This window comes from Anabrus simplex, chromosome 2 (assembly GCF_040414725.1).
Source record: "Anabrus simplex isolate iqAnaSimp1 chromosome 2, ASM4041472v1, whole genome shotgun sequence".
NCBI lineage: Eukaryota > Metazoa > Arthropoda > Insecta > Orthoptera > Tettigoniidae > Anabrus > Anabrus simplex.
The window spans coordinates 7,501,080-7,523,476 of NC_090266.1; the positions used below are offsets into that span (position 1 = coordinate 7,501,080).

The 22,397-nt window shown below is 39.3% G+C and overlaps 1 protein-coding gene across 1 annotated transcript in view; it reads right to left on the reverse strand.

Moving 5' to 3' along the window:
- Positions 1–16,187: 16,187 nt before the first annotated feature.
- LOC136864958 (lachesin) overlaps positions 16,188–22,397 on the reverse strand; it is a 1,585,794-nt gene continuing 1,579,584 nt past the window's right edge. Inside the window, exon 9 of the mRNA XM_067142366.2 lies at positions 16,188–17,557. Within this exon, the coding sequence (XP_066998467.2) occupies positions 17,550–17,557 (8 nt within the window). The 3' untranslated portion in view covers positions 16,188–17,549. The remainder of the gene's footprint in view (positions 17,558–22,397) is intronic.

The following is a 22,397-nucleotide window of genomic DNA, read 5'->3' on the forward strand; positions in this document are numbered from 1 at the left end:
GCCTATTGAAAATTAAATGCTCACAAATTGATTAGTTTTCATGTAAACACATAACTCATCATACAGACGTCCCTATTCAAGGTTTTCATCTTTACTATTATTCATTATGGTGAAAATTTAATGTTGGCCCTTTTCTTGTTGACATTCTTTACTTATGAGAGCCGAGATATGCAATACGTTTCCTTACTAAGTATAATAATTGTTGCCATACCCTTAAATTATCATTAAAATTAAAATATTTATTCATCATTTCTATATTAACTCATTTGTAACACCAGCAATCATAAACAGGTAATATATAACGCTCATTAAACTTTCGATTAGCATATCAACCGAAGATATGTGCCAAATATTCATATATTATCCTACCATCAGTCATATTTTAATCTTATTTCATATACCGCTGTGCCATCAACTCAATTTAACTCAATACATCAATCTACTGTTTGCTTGGGAAAGAAAGATTCTCTATAAGACGATAATTCTTGACATAAATCCCTACTTTTACATCATTGAGCATGTGAAATCCAATAACCACTCATATTCTATTACAATATGTCACAAATCGACATTGAATCAGCTGGTCTCTTGCAATTACGTTCATCTCAACATAACCTAACCCTGCGATATCCATTCCAAATACGATATTCTACCAAAATGTATCATCAATTCGTAACAACGTCTTTCACGTAACCTCTCGACGAAATAAACATTACATCTCAACATCTCAATTAACACATAATTAGAATTCATCTCTTCTTAATACCCATTCTTCACATATACTAACATCTCATTATTCTTCCTTTTACTATCATATTCGTTTCGCTACTATTTTCCCTCGGCGATACTTCTTCTATAATATTCTCATATTCCAAATAGGATCCCTCTCTTCTTAATAATGAAGTAGGTGCGGTCATGTCTGCCGATCTGATTTCATCTTAAAACTCAACTATATTCTATAATACATGCATTCTTCCCAACACCTCACGGTTCGTGTAGGTTGGTACGTTAAATCGATATCCACTCATTACCATGTCACTTCACATTTGAGTATAACTGTTACTTAAAATAATGAGTATTCGCGGTTATATGATCAAGACCTACTTCTAACATTTAGAATTTGGCACGTATGGTTCATTTAAAATAAATATTTCATTAACACAAATTATTTCTATCAAATACTACAAATATTTTTACACAGGAAACTTATCTTATATCTCGTCTCTCCTCTGGGGACTGTTGGCTTCTGCTTGCTCGTTTTGCCATTTCCATGTGGCTGGATTCCACCTCTCGAGACACCATCTCTGGTCCCATGGCATGGTAATGCTTGACCTCGTTATGGTACCCGAGGCAACCGTTTAGGCGGACCTCATGATGTCACAGTCGCTCATGATTTTCAAAAATGACATTGTACTGGCAGAATATATAATGGAATCGTTCATTTTAGCCTCTAAATATTGTACCCGGATGAGATATCCCAGAGTTATCATGATTTGAATTTATAAAATAAATGCTTTGTGAGTGCATTGAAATATACACATTGCCATTCTGGCAGTAACCGAGTGATTTCCACATGGTCAGACGTGTTCACGACAATCTGTCGCCAAGAATTAAGCCTGTCATAATGGGCAGTATTATTTCCTTGTCGAAAGCTAAGAGGATTAAATCTAGAAATCAGAACAACAGTCATAATTGCAACAAGGAAGTGAGAGAGCAGTTGTTCTTGAACAAGAACCTTTCCGTGGGTCGGAAATACGAAGAATATTTCGCAATAGAATTTCCAACGCCTCGAGGCATTTTGTTGATAAGTTGTCAGAGGAAGATATTTAAACGAACCGCTGCAGTGTTAGCCAATGACAAAAGTAGTAAAGAACTCGTAGATGCACCAACATAAACGAAGTCAAAATGAACTCCAGTTATCTCCAGTGATAATAATAATTAAAATATTCCAACCACCGAATTGAACAGATGGGATTCTTGTGATTTCTTCCCCATGTTGATTAATTGTAATCTTGATGAATTACAATATAGAATTCTAAGAAAAGGCCCACGCTGTTTTCCTATTGGTCAGCGATATCTCACCAGCATAGACACCGACTTAGGGCGCGAAGAATGGACAGAAATCAAGTAATATCTCCGTGATCGCCGAACCATATGAGATCAGAATACGACACGTGAACGTGTATCGCCAGTTTATTAAGTGGGATAAATTAAGAGATCCGAATCCACCTGCAAGTGCCGATTTAGGATAACCAAACCCCCTCCCCGGCGGGAAACCATATCGTCCATAATAACCAACAGTTGGACCTCACATCACCAGTTGTTACTAGTCACCAGTCGTGTCAGTCGTATGAAGTAGTTGAGACTTTGTAAGTGAGTACCTCGGGATGCATTCCAAGTCAGGTAAAGCTGGAAGTAAGTGAGTTGTTATGAGAGTGAAGACGAAGAGTGACATTATCCATAGTACCGAGGGTAAATAATCAGTACAACTGTATGTTGAATTTAATACATTTCATGTGAGTGAATAGAAATAACTAACGGAACGCCGATAGTACTTTCGAAAGGCAGTGTGCGGAGCCTGAAGTAAATATTTTAAGATGGACGGTGATACAATTATCCGAGCAGGGAACAGTAAGAGCGAAGCGATCACGAGATGGCCTAGAATACATCGATACGCGCCGGGTCGAATAAACGACACCTCGTCGTAAGTGTCACAACTTGTGATTCGGGCTCAAGGAAGAATATAATGGTGAAAGTGTAATAATGGGTCTTTAGGCACATATAAGTGTTGTTTTTGTATAAATCATTGTAAATTCTGTAGTAAGGTGTTAATCATGGGTAAGCGCCCAGAAGTGTTTTTTTGTTAATATTATAAAGTGCGATATGATGCACGAGTAAACCAAGATGGGGCTATGAGGCTTCTCCACCGCCATGAGACAATGGAATTCTACACAGGCATGAGTACACAAATTTGTTATATTTGGGGATGTTATCGCGACAAAACGGAAATCAGGGTAAATTAATCATGGTTACTTAACGTACCACATGGATAGCTTCCCGAATCCATGATTTATTTAAGATAGACGGACGAACTAACTTACATTAACGTAATTATGGGTTAGACTAATTAATTAAATATTTGTTTGTTGTATGTAACGTCAATATGGGTGATTTTTTCAATTAATGCATGCCGTTTGTGAATACTTTGATTTAAGTCCATTTCAAGTGTTAGATTTTTCTTTTATACTAACCCAGTTTATTTTGATTTTTCAATCACCACGGTGATTATTTGTACCTTAGTTAGTCATATTCGTTACCAGACAACCGGATTATGAAAGTGCCAGTGTGTGTAAAATTTGTGTTTGCGTACGGAAAATCATGTGAAATAATAATAATAATGCTTTGTGACTGTGCAAGTTAAAGTGAAGGAAATAATATCAATGCTTTGTGAGTGTGCATGTTAAGATGAACGAAATAATAATAAGCCTTTATAAGTTCGCAAGTTAAAATATAACAATAATAATAATGCTGTGAGAGTTCGCGGGTGAAAGTAGTAATCAATGTAGAGATAACACGTGGCGTAAAAGAGTTTAATTCGGGCAGTAAATTTGATTTTTACTTAAATTGTTGATTTCACGTTTTTTGAATTTATAATTAACATAAAAATGTGTTTACAAGTGATAGAGGCACGCGTATAGGATGGTCACGTTATGTTGAAAGCCCAGAGTGGTTTGAACCCATTTATAAGATCAGAATCCGTGCGGGACGTAAACCCGGCATGAGGTGAGAATTGAGCTGTAATGTTTTTGATGATCAAATAGATAAATCTCGATGCCTAAGACGATGTAAGGTCGATTCCGGTGTTATGAGTGGAACAATCCACGCACCGAAGATTAATAAGTCTATTAAATTTTGAAGAGTTCCAGTGGGATAAAATGGACTTCAAATGAAAAGGAAGGAATAATTTAGCAATCGCAGGCATTGGATGTATTTGCCCAGCCGTGACGTGTCATGGGATCTGAGATGTGTTTTGCGAGGATGGTGTCCCCGTAAAATTAACGGCAGCACGGAAATGAAGGTTGCGGTTCCGAATGCTGTCGTGTCCCGATCGATGTAAATCGGATCTTGGTGGTTCATATTGGGACTCAACATATGTGACTAAATTCTAGAGAGTGGAAGTAAAATATAAACTTTCCGTTTTCATAATAATTATAGTAATAATAATAATAATAATAATCCCAAAAAGCACGTGGATTGTTTTACCGATTCAAATCTCGCTCTAGTAAGGTTAAGTTGGCAGCATTAAGGTGTAGGCCAGTCAAGATAGCATCACTGAGGTTAGCGATGCGTTGTTGACTGTCAAAAAGCACGTGGGTGTCATAAATGCACGTGGATTTGTTTACTGTATCAATTCTCGCGCCAGTAAGTTTAAGTTGGCAGCACTGGAAGAGCCACCTGGCTGCGGAAAAGGTGGCCCCTGGGAAGACCCCTAGGGTGGAAGGGATGGAGCGGGCCTCTGTGAGCCGGAGGTGGAGGTGACCGCAGAACTGTCCACTACACCTACTACCCTGCACACGCAGCTCGGAATAACCCTGCACTCTCAGCTCGAAATAACCCTGCACTCTCAGCTCGGAATAATCCTACACTCGCAGCTCGGAATAATCCTACACTCGCAGCTCGGAATAATCCTACACTCGCAGCTCGGAATAAACCTCCACTCATAGCTCGGGATAAACATAACTCGCAGCTCGGAATATCCCTACACTCGCAGCTCGGAATAAACCTGCACTCATAGCTCGGGATAACCATAACTCGCAGCTCGGAATAACACTGCATTCATAGCTCGGAATAACCCTACACTCTCAGCTCGGAATAACCCTATACTCGCAGCTCGGAATAACTCTGCACTCATAGCTCGGAATATTAATACACTCGCAGCTCGGAATAACCCTACACTCGCAGCTCGGTATAACCCCACTCCCGCAGCTCGGAATCACCCGGCACACGCAGCTCGGAATAACCCTACACTCGCAGCTCAGAAAAATCCTGCACTCATAGCTTGGAATAACCGTACACTCGCAGCTCGGAATTACCCAAGATTCGCTGCTCGGAATAACCTTACACTCGCAGCTCGGAATAACCCTACAATCGTAGCTCGGAATAACCCTACACTCGCAGCTTGGAATAACCCTACATTCGCAGCACTGAATAACCATACACTCACAACTCGGAAAAAATCTACACTCGCAGCTCGGAATAACCCTACACTCGTAGTTCGGAATAACCCTATACTCGCAGCTCGGAATAACTCTGCACTCATAGCTCGGAATATTAATACACTCGCAGGTCGGAATAACCCTACTCCCCCAGCTCGGAATAACTCTGCACTCATAGCTCGGAATAACTCTACACAGGTAGCTTGGAATAACACTGAACACGTAGCTCGGAAAAACCCTGCACTCATAGCTCTATATAACCCTGCACCCATAGCTCGGATAACCCTACACTCGCAGCTCGGAATAACGCTGCACCCGCAGCTCAGAATAACACTTGATTCGCAGCTCTGAAAAACCTACACTCGCAGCTTGGAAAAACCCCACACTCACAGCTCGGAATAACCCTGCACTTACGGCTCGGAATAACCCAGCACTCATAGCTCGGAATAACCGTGCACTCGCAGCTCGGAAAAACCCTGCACTCATAGCTCGGAATAAACCTACACTCGCAGCACGGAATAACCCTATACACGCAGCTGGGAATAACTCTGCACTCATAGCCGGAAATAACCCTACTCCCGCAGCTCGGAATAACTCTGCTCTCATAGCTCGGAATAACAATACTCTCGCAACTCGGAATTACCCTACACTCGCAGCTCGGTATAACACTATACTCGCAGCTCGCCATAACCAAGCACTCGCAGCAAAGAATAACCCTACACTCGCAGCTCGGAAGAACCCTGCATTCGCAGCTCGGAATAATCCTACACTCGCAGCTCTGAAAAACCCTGCACTCATAGCTCGGAATAACCCTACACTCGTAGTTCGGGATAAACCTACACTCGCAGCTCGGAATAACCCTACACTCGCAGCTCGGAATAACCCTACACTCGCAGCTCGGAATAACACTACACTTACAGCTCGCAATAACTCTACACTTGCATCTCGGAATGCGAATACTCTCGCAGCTCGGAATCACCCTGCACACACAGCTCGGAATAACAATACACTCGCAGCTCTGAATATCCCTGCAATCATAGCTTGGAAGAACTCTACATTCGCAGCTCGGAATAACCTTACACTCGCAGCTCGGAATAACCATGCACTCGCAGCTCTGAAAAACCCTACACAGACAGCTCGGAATAACCGTACACTCATATCTCGGAATAACCCTGCACTCATAACTTGGAGTAACCGTGCACTTGCAGCTCGGAATAACCCGACACTCGCAGCTCGGTATAATCCTACACTCGCAGCTCGGAATAATCATAAACTCGCAGCTTGCAATAACCCTGCATTCGCAGCACTGAAAAGCCCTACACCCACAGCTCGGAATAACCCTAAACTAGCAGCTCTGAATAACCCTGTACTTAAAGTTATGAATAACCCTGCACTCGCAGCTCGTTATAACCCTGTACTCGCAGCTCGTTATAACCCTGCACTCGCAGCTCGGAATAACCCTACACTCGCAGCTCGGAATATCTCTACACTCACAGGTCGGAATAACCCTGCCCTCATAGCTTGGAATAACCCTGCACTCGCAGCTTGAATAACCCTACACTCGCAGCTCTGGCGCAGCTCGGAATAACCCTACACTCGCAGCTCTCAATATCCCTGCACCCGCAGCTCGGAATAACCCTGCACCCGCAGCTCGGAATAATTCTACACTCACAGGTCGGAATAACCCTGCACTCATAGCTCGGAATAACGGTACACTCGCAGCTCTGAAAAACCCTGCACTCAGAGCTCGGAATAGCCATGCACTCGCAGCTCGGAATAACTCTACACTCACAGGTCGGAATAACCCTGCACTCTTGGCTCGGTATAACCCTGCACTCGCAGCCTGAATAACCCTACAATCGCAGCTCGAAATAACCCTGCACTCGCAGCTCTGGCGCAGCTCAAAATAACCCTGCACTCGCAGCTCTGGCGCAGCTCGGAATAACCCTACACTCGCAGCTCTCAATATCCCTGCACCCGCAGCTCGGAATAACCCTGCACCCGCAGCTCGGAATAATCCTGCCTTCGCACCTCGGAATGAACCTGCACTGGCACCTCGGAATGAATTTGCTCTCGCAGCTCGGAGTAATCCTGCTGGTTAAAACGTTTCTTGAATCCCAGCCCAAAGTTTGCAAGAATTTTCAACGCTAACACCCCCCCCCCCCTAGAATTAAAGCGCTGTTTTCCTATGGATCTCTACCAGTCCTCGTATCAAGCAATACTAGAGACTTATACACCCGCTCATTGTCCACGAAATACCGTCATAACCATGTAAAGATATAAGTTTTTGTGGTTACCCAAACGAAGATCATCTTCTAAATTAACATCTTGGTGGTCCCAGTGAGCAGCATTCACCCCATCAAATCATTAATTAACCAGTGTCGAAGAGAATCATTTCGTTGTCAGATACTAAATCCAGATATCGTCTTTCAACTAACTAATAGTCTAACCAGGGTTTCATGGCTACAGCCAGATCTGTGTTTGGAAAGTCCAGTTTTCGTCACACACACCAAATCCATGCTTTTCATAACAACGCATCATTCTGAGAACCGATAAAACAATTTACGAAGTGAGTATTCTTGGATTGAAGCGGCTCGTCAGGAGTATAGGTTCCTTTTGCAGTCATATCACAAAAGCTATACGCTGCCAAGCGAATCCCTTATGTGCCGTTTTAACGTACGATGAAATTTCGCCTTCACAGCTCTTCCGTATAATATCCTCAAATACTTGAACCAGTAGAACCGAGGTGTTACCCAGTTGCAATCAGTCTTTGTCCTGACTTGTGGAAGACAGACACTGGCTTTTTATATCTGACTAAATATCGACATCCTTATTTTGGGTAATATTACATCCTGTTATACATTGTTAGCTTAGTGGTAAATATGACAAATACATAAAATGCTAAAAGTTAAATGAAGATGTAGTGATTTGAGAGAAAAAACACTGAACTAGAATATCATCGATATTCTGTCCGGCTTCCTGGCTAAATGGTTAGCGTGCTGGTATATTGTCACAGGGGTCCCGGGTTATATTCCCGTTAAGGTAGGGAATTTTACCCAGCATTGGTTAATTTCTCTGGCACGGGGGCTGGGTTTATGTGTCGTCTTCATCATCATTTAATCCTCATCACGATGCTCAGGTTGCCTATGGGAGTCAAATAGAAAGAACTGCATCTGGCGGAATCTCCCGACACTAAAAGCCATACGCCATTTAATTTCATCGATATTGTGATATACCTTCCAATTTTCAATTACTCATCAACGAACATCGAGAATGCAAATTTCCTCAACAGACTAAAATTACCGAATGTTCATCGACATTGATTGTCATGGCTAAGTTCATTAAATGCATTGTTTCCGTATGAAAGGATTGGAAGAGAAGTGAAAAACTAACCGAGAAACGAAATTAAACTCTTTCAAAACCAAAACGTTTCATGATCGTGGCACTAACTTACAGAATGTTTTACTGCGTGGAACACATGTAGAGTAGAGTACCTGAGCTTCTTAACCACTTGTTCCATCGCACTCATGTGTCTATACGTTCACAGTTTACTCGCTTACAGGTCTGTCGTCATATGAGCACGTCGTTACATGGTCGTAGCAATGTCGTTCTTCTAATCACCATGTCAGACGTTCCCTTGTATTTGTGAAGGAGTCGTACACTTCCACTGCTGCACTTCGTCCTAGCAACGAATAAAGCTTATCGGTACTTGATGACAAATGCTTGCCGGGTTTACTTATAAGCTGAGAAAAAAGTTAGCAACTTCGTACAAGGAAGTGTAAAGTTTGCAAACGCTATGGTATATGTCCAGCAGAGAAAGATAATGCTTGAAGGTGGCCATATACACTAGAAATAATTTTTTCAAGAATAATCTCTAGCAATGTTAAATTCTTTGGTTGTTTTATCATGATCAAACTAAGAGATTCTGAAGTTCATTTTACACTATTTTATGTTAATTGTTTATAAAAAATATATTTGTTGCTATTTACACTGGGGTACTGAAAGTCGTTTATCTCCACACATTTTTAAACCAAAATCCATGAACTTTGAACAAAAGCAATCTACATTACATGTAAAATGTTCTCTACTACATTTGTTTGAATCATTCACAAGTAAGGGTTTTCAAGTTATATTAAAATTTAAGTTTCTTCAAATTTTGTTTTACAAAATTGTTTCAAAATTGTTAAAATTACATTTTTATGGATATTATTTCCTTATTGCTAGCGAATATAGATACATGTATTAGCTTTATTTTAAATTAAAAATCATGCAGATACCATTTCTGTCACAAAGGTAAAAGGACTTTGAATGACTTCAAATGTCAGAAAATGAATTAACGAGTAAATCGCATTTAAAGGTTACTTAGTATGTGTATACTCACATGCTGCTTTTATCACATCAGAAACCTCCTAGGACATACAAAGGTCCCTCCTTGGAAGGTTTATGGCCTTCCTTTATCTTTGTCCGGACTCTGAGGTACCTCCTTCTTGTCTTCCCTTCTGGAGTAGACTTTCTGGCACATGTTGAAATACGAAGTTGGTCTGAACGTTTCACTTAGTTTACCATGTACTTCAAATCAAATTCTCTTTATTTGCAAATGAGGTCTCTACCTCGGTGGCAAATGGTACACTTAAATACATTATTGTCAAGCACTAAATATTAAATTAACAAGAGAAGAAAATTTTCCTATAATACAATATTATACAATTTACGCTAACAATGTTTTCAATTAAACACACAGTTCATCCTTAATAAATTTACATTGTTTACAAAATTCTACTTATAATATCTCCTGTACTACTTACAAATATAGTCAACTGATGTGCAGTATGTGTAATTACTTCAAATGATACTGTACAACTGGTATAAGATTAACATTTACATTGCATTTATTTACTTTTTCCTTTCTTTAACCAATCTGGAACCTAAGTAGCATAACGACCTGCTGCGTTTTAACTAGAGCCCCATTTACCCTCGAAGTCACCACTGTACTTCACCCCTACAGGCAGTCCAAACTCCTTAGACCAGGGGATGGAATTAATTTACTCACACACATTTTTTATTTACATTAACCTGCACTGGTCGAATGCCCTCTAACATTTCATTTATTTTCTCTGTTGCTGCTTATTCTCTTTTTGAATATCTGTACAGATTTTGGAAAAGGATCAAACACTACCCCTGGTAAACTGTTCCACTCTTTCACACCCTTCCGAATGAATGAAAATTTACTCCAACCGCTCCCGCTAAAATTCCTTCTAATTTTATATTTGTGGTCAGTCTTGCCGATATAATTATTTTCCAACTGAAGCCTCTCACGGATATCTCCCCATGCTTCTTCTCCTGTATAGGCTCTATATAATCCTATAAGTCTACTTTTCTCCCTTCTCTTAAGTAAAGTTTCCCACCCTAGTTCCTTTAACATTTCTGATACACTACTCTTTCTCCTGAAATCCCCTGTTACAAATCTTGCTGCTTTCCTCTGCACACTATCTATTTCTTTTATTAGGTACTATTGGTGAGGATCCCAAACACTGTTTGCATATTCCAATAATGGAGGAACCACATTTAAGTAACTTTTCTCTTTTAATTCTTTGTTGCATCCTTTAAGTAGCCTCATTATGACATGTGACGATCTGTATGCTTTCCCAACGATGTCATCCACATGATCCTTCCAGTGCAAATTACTTTCAAATCTTACAACTAGGTATTTGCACTTGCCATCTTTTGGGATAACTACCCCATCCAAAGTATATTCAAATTCAGTTTTAAAACTCCTGTTTGTAAATGTTGTAAAAGTTCATTTGCCTCCATTAACCTTCATGTTATTCTCTTCAACCCATTTTTGGATACTCTCAAGGTTCCTTTGTAATTCTGAACAATCCTCAATGGTATTTATTTCCCTATAAAAAATTATGCCATCTGCATACAATCTTATTTTTGATGTTATATTGTTCCCTAAATCATTTACGTATATTAAGAAAAGTAACGGACCGATTATATACTACCCTGTGCAATTCTCTTCCAAATTTTCTCTTCCTGCGATACGTTAATTCCTACTTTGACATTCTGAACATTTTGTTACCGAGCTTTGTGGATGTGCAGAGGTGAAAGAAGGTGCGGGGGTGAACAGGTCTCAAAATACGAAATTAAAGTTAAGATAAAATTTAACAAGGTTATATTTTCTTATCAAAATCGAGAAATAACAAGAATGGCAGGTACAGAGTAGCAAAGCAACCAATTCGAGAGTGTACAATTACAGAGTTACAGGATTTGGGCTCCGAGAGCCAGACACACAATTCTTGAGCTATAAGCCCAACATTACGATATACAGGATTCAACAAAGGGGCAGAAGACCCCAATTACACAGTAAAGCCTCTTCTCGAGGCACACAGAAATCAAAATTTTTGGAAGAGCAACCCGCTCTCAAAGTTCCAGCCTATCAAAGGCCACACCAAATTCCACCTTCAAGCGGTCCTCCAAGGACATATACACAGGGGTAAAAATACCCAACCTACTGAGGCCTATTCAGTAAAGAAACAGGTCAATTACATGGCCTCTAAAATACCAACTTGAGAGGAGGCGATCTTGCACTCCTACTACACTTTATATAAAACCTACTTGGCACTAGGCCGTTACTGCAAGGGCTAATCCCATACTAAAAAGGTGACTTATAGAAGGAGACAATTTACATTACGTTAGAAGGGGAGAAACGGTTGTGAAAATGAGTTCACCTCAAAGCAATATGAGTGGGAGCTCGAGAGGGTTAAGCACTCTCTATCCCAATTTGTAGTTTAAAAAGATAGAATAGATACCAAGTGTCTTTACTTTTTAGGGGAAAGTTACATGGTAAAAGGCTTCGGACCTGCCCCGAGAGTTAAACTGCTGAGCTAGCAAGAAAAGAAGTTATTAAACGGCCATTACCTGGTGGTTGAACTGCTTCCCGCCCCCTGCTACGTACTTTACACACTGATAGATGTTACTGAAGTGGCGCGGAGACCCGAAAATCAGCAGTTTATATACCCTCGTGGAATGTTCGAGGCGTTGCAGGAATGAGAACACCCTCCCACAAGAATTTTATTGGCTAATAACGAAAACCCCTACACAAGATGAAGAAGAAACACATTATTGGTGGAAAATTAATTACAGAAATTCCTTATAGGTCAAATTCCAAACTGGCGGAAAGAAAGGGTTAATATTGCCAACTTAAACAATGACTGAAAGAAATTTAACAAAGAACGAACTTATGAATTCAAAATTTCTCCAAAAACACAGTTCTTTCACTAGGGTGCATAATTGTAGTCCTTCAGTAGTGCCATCTGGAAGAGAATGTCCACACTTCTTACTACAGGCAAAATAAAAATACATCGAAAACGACCCAGTTCAGAAACTTCAAAATTTACAAGTAGGGACATCTTCTGAGAAACTTGAGAATTAATACAGTAGATAAAGTTCAGACTTCCTCCAGTAGAGGAGTTTCAACTGGCGCAAAGTTTGAATTAGCGGCGTGGAGGTGTACCAACGTGTAACCCTTACGTCCAATCCTATTCCCTCCAATTTCTTTAATAATATTCCATGCTCCAACTGTATCAAAGGCTTTGGAAAGATGTATGGCTATGCAATCTAACTGGCCTCCTGAATCCAATTGATCTGATATGTCCTGCTGAAATCCCACCAGTTGTGCCTCACAAGAAAATTTCTTTATAAATCCATACTGGCTCCTCATGAACCAATTTTTATCATCCCATATCCCTCTGATGTATTTTGATGTTAAACTCTCGAGTATTTTACAAACTATACTGGTCAGGCTGATTGGTCTGTAGTTCTGTGGTTTCCTTTCATCACCCTTTCCTTTATAAATTGGTATTATTATAGATTCCTTCCATTCCTTTGGTATTACACTATTATTTATGACATACTGTAGTCAAAGAGAAATTTTAAATAAGGCACTATGTACCACCCCATTGTCTTTAATACCTCCCCAGTAATTTGATCACTTCCTGCTGCTTTTCCTTGCTGAAGCAGTTGGATTTCTCTGAAAATATCTTTGTTTGTGAATGAGAAGCTTCTTGTTTCCCTCTGTGTGCTTCCCTCTCTATCTTCTGTTTCGGTTTCCAACTCCTGACAATCATCTACTGAATCTCTGAATTCCCTACTAAAGAGGTTTGGTTTCTCAGTATCTGTTAAATAGTGTTCACCCCCTTCTCCCACCATTGTAGTAATTTGGATTCCTTTTTCTTTTTGATTCCTGATATATGAATACAGCTTTTTCCATTTCCCTTTGTGGTCATTACGCTCTTGAAGAATGCCATTCATATAATTCTCTTTTTCTTCCTTTTTCACTCTATTCAGTTCCCTCATTAGCTGTTTTCTACTTTCTCTACTCTCCCTACCCTATTTGATTTTCCTGTTTACTATTCAACATTTTCTTTTTAATTTTCTTATTTCCCTTGTATTATAAACAGGGTCTGAGAACATTTTACCCTTCTTAACAGGTACAAATCTCTTCTCTCCTTCCCAAATGATTCCTTTGAATTTAACCCAAAGTGTATCCACATTACTCTCTTCACTTATCCAACAACTGAATTGTGATTTAAGGTAAGTCCCAAATTCCTCAACTTTAGTTTTTCTGTACAATTTCTTGTCTTGTATGAGCCTCTTATTAAGCCTTTTTTGTACCAGTCCTACATCCATTATTACAGCCTTATGGTCACCTATTCCTTCAATTACCTCAGTTTTATCAACAATTTCCCATGGTTTAACCAAGAATACATCTAGTAAGTTATTAAGACGAGACGGTTATTGTACTACTTGTGTAAATCCTTCCTCCCAAATTAACTTATTTGCCAGTTTCTGTTCATGGGCTTCACTTGCAGTTCCATTCCATTCCACCTCAGGCAAGTTTAGATCTCCCCCAATTATTACCACATCATTATTATTGTTTTTATGAGTATAATCTATTATTTTCTCAAATATTTCCATGTCTCTTTCCTCTCTTCCAGGCCTGTATGTTTCTATAATTCCCATCTCCTTCATATTATCACAAATTAATTTTATCCCTAATATTTCATCCCTTTCATCGGTAAACCATTCATGTGAACAATTAGTTTCCCTCACCAGAATAAACACCCCCCCCTCCCTTTTCATCTCCGTGGTCTCTACGATAGACTGTGTACCCTACAGGAAATACTTCTCTATTACCCACCCACTCTCTCAACCACGATTCCACTCCTATCACCACATCAGTCTCATAAGATTCCATCAATGTACCGAATTTTAATTGTTTATATACTACACTCTGACAGTTTACCAAGAGCAATCTCAGACCCCCTTCCTCCCTAAGACTTGACTGTTGCAATTGGGTAAATTGAAATTCCTTACTTTCCTGAGTTTCATTTTCTAGTTGGCTAAGCCAGCTTGAAGTACAGCTGGCTCCTTCTACTAGTTTTCCTGGTCAGTATCATAACTCAAGGGAGTTGCCTTTTTTACAGTAACGGTACATTTCTTATGATTAATACAATCTAGAACAATATTTGCTATCTTTCGTTTACCTGAATTGTTTAGATGAAGGCCATGCTTTGTGTAACAGTGTCTCTTTCCAGGATTTATGTTCATTCTTTTCATAACCTGAAGCTCTATTCGTTTTCCGCAATTAAATTGATATACAGCATCAATTACAGCTAGTTTATATGTGATGAGACCAACATAGGTGGTTTTCGGACACCGCAGCCAAATGGTACCATTGAATGACTCATTATTATTTTGTATCTTGCTATGGGGACACTTAGCAAGCATATCAGGAGCAGACAAGTGTTGCATTCTGGTCGGTTGCACATGCACTAATATGAAACAAGTGAAGAACGATATTCTACTTGACGGAAACCAGTGGGAATTTAAAGAGAAATTCAATTTATGCTCGAAAGGTATTTTATAGACCTGCTGATACGCAGTCAGTCAGAAATAATTTATTTTGACATGAAATATTAATGGTATATTTATGAATCAGACATTTTCTAAAACTAGAAGAAATTTCTTACAAAATGGAATAAAAATATTAAAATATGAAATTTCAGAAAAATTGTGTATATGACCACCTTAATCTTTCAATTTAATAATTTATCCATGTGGCAGCTGTGTGAACATATCATCCCTAACCATTCTTTGTGCTTCTCCTTGTCTGTAAGTTTCGATAGATGTCTAGAAACCATTGAATGGTCACGAATATTTGAATTATCGCCATTTATTATCCTTTACAAATATTATGACTCTCAGTTCAGTGCGACTGGCATCCCGGTACTGACTCAAAGTGGCACGGGCTATATCTCCAGTGGACTCGTACAACATATTTGATAAGGATTTGTCATTTTACTTTCGGTCGCTGTAGAGGAAGGTGGAGTAATGTGTATTTCTTGTAAGTGGTTCAAATCACGTTCAGAGACAGTACAGGTACAGGTGTTCAAGGGAAGAAGGGAGAGGATGTCTCGAGTATCTTTGGTTTCACAGTAAAATTGCAATTCCATCACACACAGAAGTTATTGACTTCTCCTTGATTCAGATACATATAATGATCGGTTTCGATCGTCAGCACGTTCATATACCATGGATCTTCAGCTCACCTAAGTTTTGGCATGAATTGGTGATGTATTGTGGAATGAAATCCTCTTCCTTTCTTGTGTTACTCCAACTAGAAGCTTACGTATTCTACATCCAGAACTTGCAGATTACTTTATGCGAGAATAGCACACCCCCATGCTACAGGTACATGCCAATCTGTTAAAGCTGGAAATGTTGGGATTAGGTGTAAATAATAATAGTTCAATTGTATCTTCATTTAATTTACTGGAAGTATTTATACATAGCGAATGTTAAAATGGACGCATAATTACGAATATACAATTTCAAAAAGTCGAAAATGAACTAAAAACACATTGTTCTCCAAATCCATGGAGATGTTAATATACTCGTACTTACCATTCGAACTCGTTGTAGAATGAATGAATGGTGATAAATCGTCTTAGCAAGGTTGTATCTTCAGTGGCGTCTTCTTATTATTCCGACACTTACATTTTCTGTGAAGTAAATGAAGGTCGCCGAATGTATTTATTGTTATCACATTTTCAAGCTTTACAAATATTTTCCAGTGCCTGTTAGGTAGTTGCTTGAATAATTTATACGTCTCTCAATACAATATATAATCCTAAATTTCCCATCACACCTTCACATACGAGTAAGGATGTATAGTATCGACCTCAGGATTTGTCTCTGATCTTTAAAATAATACTGGAACCCAATCAACATATTCACTGCATGGAGGCGCATTTGAATGGAAAGTACTCTATTTCCATTGATCAACTTCAACGTTGAAAGAAGGAATTTCTTGAGCTTTTATGACGCTAAATTACAAAACAAACTACGTGTTTCTGAGCTCAGAAATGAGAATCCAAAATAAACAAATACCATATAACTGTACTTCTAGAATTATCACCTACATTAAAACTTTTAGTAGTTCATCCAGTTTCTCACACCATCATTATGAAAAATACAAACTTTTGTGCAGTAAATCTTTAATGATTAATTATTCAAAACAGTTTATTGGTGGATAACAATAAGGAAGATATCCTTTCGCTTAAGTACACTATTTTAGTTCTTAAAAGTAACGTTTTTAACGTACCCATACAGTGTCATTCATTTCTTAGAAAGTCTAGTTTAATGTTCAACCATGTAGGTACTTTATACGACATTTGACTTCTGTAGGCCTCATTTTCATTACATTTGCTCTCTTCACCACTTCAGGTACTTGCAATATACGAATCTCAAACAATCCTGAGTGATTGTACCGGTTCGGTATCAGCTAAATTCTAAAACGCTACATGCACAGTCACACTTCACATAGTAAGCATACGCTCAGTTTACCGAAGGTCATTACTTTTCTTGTGTCACCACTTAACTTCTCTTCCTTCGTTAGAGAATATGGATCAGCTAGGGTTTGCGAATTAAGGCACTTTGGTCATCCCTAGAAACACTGATCGCCAAGCACACACACAAATAAGACTACACACGATTTATATTGATATATGTTATAAATTCTCTCATATTTCTTTGGTGTCCCATGTTCTTGACTACAGCACCATGTCACGTAAAACTTACAACTGCTAAAGAACAATCCGAAATATTTACTTTACCAACACATGAAGAAGATGACATGTAAGTTAACAGAGCAATGCACTGGTGTTTCTCTTAGTATGTAGAACTGTTAGGTGCTAAAATTTAAAGGATTGAATCTTTGGAATGGGCTAGCCATGGCCGCGTATCTACTGCTACACCCACACTGCCGGCTCACCACTCTGAAACAAAAGCAGAGAGGGGAATATTTAATGAAAATGCAATCATGGAAAGAGTGCCATTTCTGCAACATAACACGAGAAGAGATATTTGTCATAAAGGAAATAAACGTTAAAAGTACACAGTTACCATTGTTCAACATCTGGATACACATTTCCGAACTTTTACTAACACACCAATCTGACGTATCCCAGGTTACAGTGTTTATGAGTTCAGGTAGGCTACTTGAACTAAGAATTCTGGTATAAGATCAAATTGAGTGGCATAATTATATGTACGATAAGTTGACGTCAGTAGTATAAGTCAGGGGTTCGAGCGCCACCGCCAGCACAGGCCTTCGGCAGAGACCCTCACCTCATTGACCTCTGGCAAGGTCATGTATGTAAACAAAGCCACGTGCTATTGTGACAGCCACCTGCTTTTTTAACAGCTGTCAAACTGAGTGCCACGTGCTTTTTGACACTTGTGATCTATAATCAAGAAAGCATCGTGCTGCCCTCTTTATGGCACTAAACCTCATCGTGGTGGCGGGTAATTTCAAATCTGCGTGCTTTTTGACAGCTCTCATCCGCCATCTTGTATCGCTAACCTCAGTGCTACCATCTTTACGGCACTACCTTAGAAATGTGGTGGCGGTAATTTCCACGTGCTTTTTTTGATAGCTACCATTTTTAACCAACAGAGCATCGTACTGCCCTCTTTAGGCAATAAACATTATCCTTAGGCACGTGGTGGACGGCAGTTCGAAATTATACGTGCTGGTATATGTAAACAAAGCCACGCGCTTTTAGACAGCTGGCAGCAGCCATCTTTAATCAAAAGAGCATCGTGCTGCCACCTTTACGGCACTACATTTGAAATGTGGTGGCGGCAACTTCCATGTCCTTTTTTTGACAGGCGCCATCTTTAAATGACGAAGCACCGTGCAACCATCTTTACGGCACTACATTTGAAATGTGTTGTCGGCAATTTATTACGTGCTTCTTGATAGCCGCCATATTTAATCAACAGAGCATCGTGCTGCCATCTATACGGCACTAAAAATTATCCTTATGCATGCGGTGGAAGGTAATTCGAAATTCCACATGCTTTTCAAAGGCACGAGACGTTTGTCAGAGGCCACCTTTGTTCACCAGAGCATACTGTTGCTATCTTTAGCTACTACCTTTGAAATGTGGTGGCGGCAATTTCCACGTGTTTTTTTGACAGCTGTCAGGCACTATCTTTAACTACATGCACATCGCTTACTACTAATCTATTGACGGAAGTAAAACATTATAGCGCGGGACTTAACCACGCCGCAAGCAAGCAAGCTGCCCTTCTTACGAGCATAGATATAAAGCAAGCTGCCCTTCTCAACATACCACTATCTTAGTTTTTTAAACCAAGATGCTGTTAGAGATGCCGGCTATGGGTGTTTGCACAAGATGGTCGCGACGGCCAATGGGGGCGATTGCACAAAATGGCGGCTATACACAGGCTCTTATGGAGAAAACTAGCTTAGAAGCTACTGCACAAGATGGAGGCTGATGTAATGAAGAAAGCTTGCTTAGAGGCTACTACACAAGATGGCGGGTATGCATAGGCTGTTATGGCCATCACCTCTGTCAAGGCATATCTGAATCGAACAAGTTTAAAGATGCATCGCGAAGGCTAGAGTGAGCACGTGGTTTTAACCTGCAGCGATGACGTGATCACAGACTTGATCGTTGACTGAAAGCTTTAATCTTCGAGATATACTGATAGGAAGTAAAGCGCAAACATGACGAGAACATTAATAGTTGATGTGCAAGGCTTAAAAGTAAACGGTAACAAATTTGTGTTTAAAGAGGTGGCTGTGTTAGATTGCAGTGTGTTGTGGGCACCAAAATTTGTTAGTTTAGTATTTAGTCCACCTTTCCCTTACTGTTTGCAAACAGATGAAGATAAAATGCAGAATCAACGGATTGAAAAAATTTAGGTTTGCAGTGGCAGGAGAAAGGAATACCTGATGGTTTTCTATCTTTAATGATGAACGCACATTTGTCAAGAGCAGATCTTGTTTTTTTAAAGGGTTGAGAAAAGAAGGAATGGTTGCGTCGTGTGAAATTATCGACATGCATGAATTAGGGTGTCCTTCATTTAAAACACTTCCGGAAGATCATAGTAGACATACAAATAACCAGTCTTTACAACATGTGTGCTTTCTCTTTGATTCGTTGTGGTGCAGTGCATGCCGGGAGGTAAATAACATATGTAAACTGCAGTGTCGAAATAACGTTACTGTGAAAGAAACATTTGTAGAGTAAAGACATCATGTCATTTCTAACAGATACTATGTGTAACGCAGTTGAAAAGGCAATCGTAAAGTTCTATGCATGCAAAAAGAAACTAAACACTTTTACTGACGAAGAGTTAAATGCATTACCAAAGGCATTTATGGATAATGTAGCTGCGAATGCTGTGAAGAAGATTTGAGATAATGTGCCTCGTGAGTGGACTCAAGATTATGTTTTGTCAGAGCTTCAAACGTGTAGTTTACATCATGAACACGTGAGTTTAGGTAGAAGACATTCTGTGAGACAGTGCCGTACATGTCAACAGATTAAACTGTATCACGGACCTAAAACTAATGTGTTGGCTTCGCTTATAAACAATTATTATGGCTGTGAAAAGAGTGAATAAGTTGTCGGAGGAAAAGGTGAAGAAACGTGCTGGCAGAAAGATGAGGAAGCATGCTGGGCATGGGCTCATCAATAAAGCGAATGATCTCCTTTCCTTCGAGATTCATCTTCCTAGTTACGAGTACTGCGGCCCTAGAACGCGACTTGACATTCGCTTAGCACGTGGTGTTTCATGTATTAATATGTTAGATGCTGCCTTCAAAGAGTATGACCTTGCTTATCAACAAAACTATCCTAAACTAAGACTTGCAGTTGGTAAAAATCTGCTTCGTAAAGCTATGCTTCGTGTGTCCTCACCTAGTGCTTCAGTTGCTGCGAAGATAGCAGCACTTGTTGTTGGTGGTGCAACAAAAGGGAAACTGTTACTAGGTAGTGGTAAAGACAGTAAAATAGAGAAAGAATAAACAAAATTACTTGAAGAATGTTTTATATAAGAAGTATGAATTGTCAAAACATATTACAGGTTTTTTAAATATCAATCCCATAGCATGTCTTAGTAATAATGTTAATTACAAGAAAGGAGAGGTAGAGGATAGAGAATTAAAACAAATAAGATTTAAAGTACATCCTCTTTATTAACCCATCAATTAAATCTGTTATTAAAACCAAGCCATTTAACATACAGTTTATTCCCACGACGTCGAATAACACGTTTAACTAAATAGTGATCAGGATATTTTGTTTTCTGCAGTTCCTCAATGTAGAATCCTCCTTCAATAGGCTGTCCTTTCAGATCGCGAAGTAAATACGTAACTGGATTAGTAAGCTTAACCCTCCTGATTTGAAAAAGAAATCAATGCTCCAGTTGGGTGTGTATCCTTTTGCAAAGATACACTTGTGTTTGCAGATGCGAACAAAATCACCTTCTTTAATGCGATAGCGGGGTGAATCATTTGTTTTAACTACAAGATGATAGTACCTAGGCGAGGTAATGTGGTTTTGTTCCGATAGTGCGACGAGGTGTATCGTTGTAGGTGGATACAAGTAGCAGATCAATCAATCAAACGATACGAACCTTGTGCTGTAAATTCTCGCCACATCATTGTTTTAAGTGTACCCTTAAAGCGTTCTAAAACACTTGCCTTGAGATTGCTGAACGTAGAGTAGTGTGGAATGCCAAGTAACTTGATCAGATTGAAGAAGCCATGGGCAGCGTTTCCATTCTTCAAAAATATGTTTAAATGCTTCTTTGACTTGAGCTTCTGTCTTAGAAAGCACAGGTTGTGCAAAAGCAAACTTTGAGTACACATCGATAACAATAAGTAGATATTTATACCCCTTATTACTGGAGGCATGTGGAATCATTTCTAATGAGTCTGCTTGCCACAGCTCATCTTTTCCTCCTGTAATAACGAGTCTGAGACAGTAGGTGTGACGTGCTGGTTCATGTAACTCATGTGCGATGTTTACCTTTACAGGTGAGATCTTCTCTTGACGAGCCATTACAAAATAATACCAGCATGTTGTAATTATCTCTCTATTTCTAGATTTTCTGGTCCGTGACCTGTGTGGCCAGCCTCTTGCAATGCTCTTAGAAGTTGTAATGGTTCAACGAGTAAGTTTCGGTGATTCCAGTATCTTACATCCACATACGGCAACAGAGCCTTGTAGATAACATCAAGACTAAGTGCAGTCGGAAACAGCTTAGAAATAAACTTGTAAATCTTACATGCATTTACAGCTTCTGTTCTTTTGTAATTACGTCGTGTTGCATCAGTAGCAAAAAGTATTGCCGTATATTTTTTAAGATAAAATCGTAAAATAATATCCTTGCCAGATATTCGTGAGAAAATAAGTTCTAAGAGTCCTTTCGTAGGCTTATAAGTAACACCTTATTATATTATAAACTTTGTTGCTATTAATCGTAATATTTGAAATTCCAGAAACAGTCGTCTTCGTAGCGAATAACGTAGGTAATGCCAGTTTGTCCTGTAATAAGGTTTTCTATATAAAGTGCAAAGAGGGATCCATACGTTTTATGAATAAAAGTTCTAAACAGATAACGATACTCTGGCGTGATCATAACATCAGACAAAGATGGTAGATTCTGCGTCGATGTAGTAGGTGTTTTTGCAGTAACATCTGTACTAAAGAACTCAAAATGCTTTGATGGTGAAGTATCGTTAAGTTCTTCTTCCTTAACCTCTTCTTGATCTATATCTAGCTTCTCCTCTTCTCT